This window comes from Cryptomeria japonica, chromosome 3 (genome assembly GCF_030272615.1).
Source record: "Cryptomeria japonica chromosome 3, Sugi_1.0, whole genome shotgun sequence".
NCBI lineage: Eukaryota > Viridiplantae > Streptophyta > Pinopsida > Cupressales > Cupressaceae > Cryptomeria > Cryptomeria japonica.
The window spans coordinates 942,035,906-942,043,322 of record NC_081407.1 but is presented as its reverse complement, the minus strand read 5'-3'; the positions used below and the strand labels follow the sequence as shown (position 1 = coordinate 942,043,322).

Genomic DNA, 7,417 nt, shown 5'->3' with positions numbered 1-7,417 from the left:
TTTTTAGTTTGAAGAATTAATTTGTAAAATTCTGTTGGAATAGAGAGCAGAAGAAACAAATCAATTAAAGATGGATTGATATATTTAATTAGAAAAACGTTTCAAATATGTTCAAAATATTGTATAAGTATAAATATTTATCTATTGGAAAAGATATCAATCAGGCAAGGTTTGAATGTTTGACATGATTGTTTGTTATGACTCAAAGGAGGTCATTGTCTTGTTATATGTTATAAGTAAAGCATGTATATTGATACTAGGTACCATTTCATTGGAGAACCAATAAATAATGGAGAAATATACTTGGAGTTTTGTATAGTTGGAAAACATCTTCATAAAGATATTGGTGAAATTTGAATATCTAAGACACAATTTGGGATTGTGATGCAGCTAATGGTAGAAATTAGTTGAGATATTGAAATAAACTATTAAATTCTCCCACCAACAATCAAATAACTACCATGATAAAACAAAATGGTTAAAAAAATTTGAATTGTTTGAAGATCTAAATTTACTAGAGATCACATTTGATCATTCTATAAAGTTGTAAGAATTTGAAAAGATTACCTATATTTTTTGGTATGAGGTAGCTTGCAATATTAAACATTCATGATTGCACTAAGCTCAACCTTGATTGGCTATGAAGATTTGAAAAACTACTATCAATAATAAGAAAATTATTTATAGAATATATTACTCAATGACTTGCTATTTTCACAATTTAGCCATTTTAGTCAGCCTTGTCTTAATTCATTTTGCCACAATTTTCTCTCTTGCCACAAGAAAATTCCATTATAGAATCAAAGCCATGCAAGGATAGATGTCATCCATTGTAGAGGCATGAGATTTGTAGTTGGAACACTTACTATATGTGGAACAAGCAACAACAATATTACTATTAAAAGAGGATGCTAGATGCTAGCTATAAAATGTGTTTGGGATTCATTCTTAAAGCAAAATTGTAGTGTGGATGATAGAGATCTAAATTTAAAAAGTTGTAATATCAATTGTAGGGATCATTGCTAAACTTAAAAGTTGTAGCTTTGATCATAAAGTTTATCACAAAATCTATGAAGTTTTTAAATTGCAAAAATTATTGCAAATAGTAAATGATTAACTAAGTAGCTTTGATTATGGAGATCATTATTAAATCTAAAAATTTATATTGCTGATCATAAATATTATTTCTAATTCTACATGAAATTTTTTATCACAAAGATCTTGCAAATTATAAATAATAATAAGTTGAGTATTATCTTTAGAAAGTTGAGTGGTGGTGTCGACTTTGAAGAATTCCATCACTAGATGACAAGTATTTTTCTTTTGTTACTTCACCTCTTATATTGATAGAACTACAAAAGACGTCTTGTTATAGATAATGATGAATAAAAGAAATGAAAGATTTGCAAGTGTCATAATTGTTCTTGTCTTTTTGAGGGGCAATGTTTCAAAAGAGAAAAAGAAAAAGGTATGAACTAAGGTAATGACGGGTGTTCGAAACAAGGTTTAAATCTTATGACTAAATTGACAAATTCAAAACAAGATCGATAGTTAGAAGCTACAAACACAATCAAAATGTTCAACAATTTGATGTTTAATGATAAAATTTGTAGAAGACACATCTATTTAAAGATTATTAGATCCATAAATAGATAAATTTTAAATTATACATATACTTACAAGCTGACGGCGGGACAAGTGCGTGCGAATATCCTCCGGTCGCCTTTGGCGACTGGGTTGGCTTTGATTATCTATAACACTCCTCACCATATCTCTGAGATGATCATGCATACGGACAACCAGGCGGTCCTCCCCCTTAATCTCATACCCTTGATTTTCATGAACAAATTCGATAAAGGCATTTTTGCTCAAGGCTCTCAAGACTCTGCAAACTACTCCACCCCGATCCATCCCATATTTTCATAAGCATATTTTTCTCTTCTCCCGCAAAAAACCAAGCAATGTCGAGGAATATCTCCTTCTCCTTTCTGTCAAGGACATCGTAGCTGAGCTTAAGTATATCTATTATATCCTTATTTAAAATATGCTTGCCAATTTTCTCCAGCGTTCCATTCCAAAAGGCAATGTTCTTTTTATGGAGAAATGATCCAATGACCTTCAGGGAAAGTGGTAAACCAGAGCATGCAATAAAAGAACTTTCGACAAGAGCTTCGAATCCCTGTTGCGGATAGGGCAGTAGAAAAGCGTGCCTGCAGAAGAGCTCTCTGGCATGCGACTCTCCCATTCCTTTTGCCTCGTGAAATAACACAACTCCGTAGCTTGTGAGAACACCCTTGTCCCTGGATGTCACAATCACCAAACTCCTCGCTCCAATCACTTCCTTCACTAGCAAGGCATCCATTTGTTCCACCTTGTCTACATCATCTAACACCGTTAAAATCTCTGAGTTTGCAGACGATCTCTGAGAATTTCCTTTTGTTGTATATCTTCTTAGCGAGAGCGGTCTTGCCATATCCTCCCATTCCAACGATACCCACAACTTTTTCATAACTGCTCTGCTCATGATCTGACTTCAATATTGTGTTTTGGAAAGCTTGAAGGGCATCCTCCAGTCCAACGGGGTGTTTAGCCACCTCCAACACTTCTCCTTTTGTTTCTTCTACCACTCTGTCCACTATACTCCTCAACAGCACATCCTTATCACTAGAACAAAACCCAATTACAGAAAATAAATTAAAAAACAACCCGACATGTTTTAGGTATTCTACAGCTTTTCAAAACCTAAAATAGGGCAAATATGTTCTTACTCTTTGCTTGTGTCGAGCACCAAGCCCGAAATAAAGGAAACCCTGTGGAGATCATCTTTCCATTTCTCAACAATGCGGAGATCAATTCTGTTCTTGTTCTTGAAATCTTTGAATGCGTATGCATAAGGCCCAGAATTGATGTATCGAGAATGAAAGGGCTGCACGTCATAGAAGACAGTAATGATTTTAGCCCCGGTTTTAAGCATGAAAGAGAGCTCCGCCAAACACCACGGCGACTCCGCATATCTTGGGGAGAAAATTGCTACGTGGATTTTACATGTGGCGAGAGCATGCTGTATGGCCGCCGGTAAGAAATCTCCTGTCTGCAATTCTTTCTGATCTAAAAACACCCGCAGATTAAAGGCACTGAGATGGCGATATAGTTCATCCGCAGGAGTCTTCTTAACGTCTGGTCCCCTGTGATTTATAAACACATCGTAGGACGGATACTCTGAGGGTTGCCCATACTCGGCCTGAGGTGAAAGAGATTCAGGTGCAATGCCCTCAAAAGCATTTTCATTCTGTGAACCCATGATTTCATGGCCTTAATCCAGAGGACTGAGGAGAGCCGAAAGGGTCATCATAACACTACCTGCTTGAGCTGGAAATTCCAGCTTTCGTACAGGTAATAGGTAAAAAATAGGGCTGTGTATATTCTGGCTTCAAAATGGATCTTTCGTACAGAATGTTAGCGATAGATTAATCAATCGCAATTGTTAATTGCAAAATCGATGGTGTAAAATGTGCGACTAACACGCGTCAATCCGTACTGTTGTTTTGGAGCTAGAATAGATGCGTCCAAAAAATAGCATCCCATGCGAAAGTGGGAATTCTATGGGCGAATGAGACGGCTTAGTGTGTGGTCTAAACTTGAATATTGTACTATTGCTTAGTGGAATCATTTTTGTGGAGTATGGGTCTTATTGAAAAAAAATATCCTTAGAATAATTGAAAATCTTGTGGAAAAAGATTGTTCTGTGGAATTATTTTGCTATTAGGGGAAGCGTACCAGTACCTAGTGGACGTAGCTAACTTTGGGGATTTTTAACTTTCAAACCATACATCAAATTTTGATTTTTTTTTTTTTGTTGTCTCCATATACGACTTAGATGCTTATAACTAAGGATTCGGCTTCTGGGTAGTAATGATACACGTTATGGAATTCGTTATGTCCACAAAAGTTAAAAAGTGGTCATTTAAAAGTGTCACCTGATATGTAATCACCTTTGCACCAATAGTAGATAACTCAAAATATACAATAGTAGTGGACAAATGCCCCAATAGGGGAAGATCACCACTAGCCGCCATAGCTAACTTCGCACACCCACATATCCTAAACGGTACATCGGATTTTGATTATTATTATTTAGATATCTTCATATGCGACTTAACTGCTTATAGCTATTGATCTGGCTTCTGGGTAGTAACAATGCACGTTGTGGAATCAGTTATGCGCACAAAGGTCAAAAAGTACACATTTCAAAGTGTCGCCTGATACCTAACTAAAGATGTTTCAGTAACCGTCAACTCAAAATCACTAGTACTTGTTGACAAATGTCCCAATAGTGGTGCACAAATGTTCCAATAGTGATACACAAATGAGACAAATGTTCCAATAGTTGTGCACAAATGGGCCAATTAATTACAAACTATTGGTACAAAACAAATAATGGTGTTTTCACTATGACGAATGTGTCGACTTGAATTACATCCTCAAAATGCTACCTGCAACAAGTTAGTTTCACAAAATACAAAGGAAATGCTACAGGAAATCCAAATTCAACCAATGAAACTACATGAAATACATATTAAAATAAAACATTATTTTTACCTTCATGGTTTAAGTCTCATTGTGTCCTAACTCCACTGTTCCTAGTTGCAGATGGTGTGCTCTCAGATAAGCACTGATGGCTTCCAAGATGGCATATGAAGAATGGACTGATAACTAGTAGTTAACTGATACTATGATATGCAATGCTAAATGATTATGCTAAAATGGTTATGCTATATGATTATGCTATTTTCTTCAAGATTAAAACTCATAGATGCATAAGTTTTACAAATGATTGGCTTACAAATTCACCTCAAGTCTAACTTTCTCTCAACTCAAACTATTGATTTTGTAGACCTTGAGAGGATAAGATGATGTGGCTTAGAACAACGGTCGTGATCAGATCTATAGATTTGGATGGTTGTGAGCAAAGGTGAAGGTTGAGAGAAAGGGGGAAGGAGAAGACAAGTGTCACTCATTTCACCTTGACTGGGTTGTTGATTGAGGGAATCTAGGGATGGTTGGAGAAAATTTAGGCATGAGAGGACAAGTGGACTCAAGTCCTTCCTAAGATGTAGGGATGTTGGAGAGAATATAGAAAGAGGTTATGAAATATGTGTACGTACACAATATTTCATTAAATTTGGAGGTTTCAAGATAAATGATGAATTAATATTTAAGAAATATTAATTTCCTTAGCCACATGATGGATGAGTTGGCAAAGGGAAGATGAAGTGGAGATGGAAGGTGAGTTGGATAATATATTAAATAATTTAAGAAATCATTTAAGGTGACGGTTATTAGAACTATGTTATCCATTGGTGCTCTTCCCCTAGTAGATCACCTTTTTTGATCATAATTAGCCCATTTGTGCACCACTACTGACCTATTTGTGCACCACTATTGGACATTTGTGCATAATTATCCACTATTGGTACATGTGATATTTGTTAATGAACTTTTCATTACCAATTTTTTGGGCTCCTTTACAATCTAGTAATGGGGGATAGGGTTGACAAAAAGTTGTCCGCTATTGGAGCTATTCCTACAACTGGTACCCTTCCCCTATGTGCATTCTATTTATTATTTTTACAACTATACATGATGCTAGGGACATGAATAATCAAGCATAGCCAAACTTCTTTAATATCGTTAGTCATGTTGAGGGTGTGTAATAAGGATCAAACTTGGTGCATGTGTTTTGAGCACAAAGTGTTCAACATGTACATCGTAAAAGATAAGTTTTACTAGATAAATTGAATGGAGCTTTATTTTTTACAAATTTAAATCTTAGATCAAATTATCACTTCAGAAAGAAGATATTCTCAAGGCAACATTTAGGACTCAAGAGGGTCATTATGAATTTTCGGTAATGCTATTTAGTCTTATTAGTGAACCATCTAAATTTCAAAGTTTGATGAACACTATCATTAAGATATTTTTGAGTAATTTTATCTTAATGTTCTTTGACAACATATTGATTTATAGCAAGACATAGGAGAAACATTTACAACATGTAGATCAATCATTACACATTCTCAAAGATCACCGACTCTATACTAAGCCTTCTAAGTGTGTTTTTAGTCTCAAAGAGGTGGAGTACTTGGCACACAATTTTGCTTTTAGGAGTAAAGGTGGATCCTAAAAATATCAAGGCTATGATGCAATAAAGTCCTTCCACATAATAACACTAACACACGTAGAGACTCTCTGTTACTTAGATTGCAACACGAATATAATCAAATATGCAAATACAATTTTGGCCTTTTATTGGCCTCTCTCAACTCACAAACTAACAACTACAACCAAAATGAAAATAAGTTCATTTGCATATTAAATATATTCAAATTTGTAATTTTTTTCTTCCAATTACATTTTTCTTTCTTTGTATAAAATGTAATAACTTATACAAATTGTTTTCAAAACCTCTTATACCATTCTTAACACACTCCTCCATGTCACTGTCAATGCGTTACCTCCTTTCCTTACCTCCAATGCTTTCACACATTCTTTTCAACCATAGCATCCCCCCTTGTTTCCTCTTCTTATCTACACACACTCTTGAGTCAATCGCTGCCCACTAATTATCTTTATGGTTACGTGCCCCATCATTCTTATTAACCTTTACCCATATTTTATTATTTGCATAAGCATTTCCTCTTCTCTGTTCATATGCGTTCAATCCTTCCTTTCTTATGCTGCCAATAACAATGCAATGCACACCTTATTTGCCTATGCAACCCCTTTCTTGGGCTAATACCTCAAAATCCTTTTAGGGACCCCTTTTTTACCACTCTGCCCATATTTTTTTGATCGCAACCGCACACTCACTATCGTGTAGCTACTCATGCTCTCTTCCTAGCCATACTTTGGCTCTTTGCATTCAACACACCACCACACTCTTTTCTCTCTTTGTTACTACCACACTTCACCACCTTCTCTTTATAGAAACTTCACCATTGGATCAAAACATCTTTACACATTTGCAACCCATGTTTCACTCTCTCCTCCATGTGATGCTCTAATCATGTCACATCCCTAAATTTGGCAGAGTCACTTCTCCACATTTGGGGAAAGTCTTCAAAATTTGTTGAAGACTTAACCTTTTTCAACAAGTTAACTTGTTGAGTCTTCCAAACTTGTAAGGCCCTTACAAAAGCCTTGAAGGTTATCTACCTTCCAACAAGTTAACCTCCAAAGTCTTCAAAGAGCATTTAATGCCTCTTACAAGACATCACCTTAGCCCATGATAGTTGTCCCTTTGACCATCTTCCAACTTTGCACAAGAGTTTAACTCTTGGACAATAGCCTTCATCCTTGGATGATAGCTTTATCAAATTGCTAATCCTCTTAAGGTTAACCCTGAAAGCTTAATAAA

The 7,417-nt window shown here is 35.6% G+C and overlaps 2 protein-coding genes across 2 annotated transcripts; both read right to left on the bottom strand.

The window, feature by feature from the left end:
- Positions 1 to 1,837: 1,837 nt before the first annotated feature.
- LOC131072961 (disease resistance protein RUN1-like) lies at positions 1,838 to 2,362 on the bottom strand. Its single transcript, XM_058009283.2, has one exon. It carries the CDS (start codon positions 2,360 to 2,362, stop codon positions 1,838 to 1,840), a length of 525 nt encoding a protein of 174 aa, XP_057865266.2.
- Positions 2,363 to 2,381: 19 nt separating this feature from the next.
- On the bottom strand, positions 2,382 to 3,301 carry LOC131874439 (probable 2' cyclic ADP-D-ribose synthase BdTIR). Its single transcript, XM_059217816.1, has 2 exons — positions 2,769 to 3,301; positions 2,382 to 2,664 (listed from the first exon to the last, which is right to left on the bottom strand). Exons 1-2 carry the CDS (start codon positions 3,299 to 3,301, stop codon positions 2,382 to 2,384), a joined length of 816 nt encoding a protein of 271 aa, XP_059073799.1.
- Between the last annotated feature and the right edge of the window lie 4,116 nt (positions 3,302 to 7,417).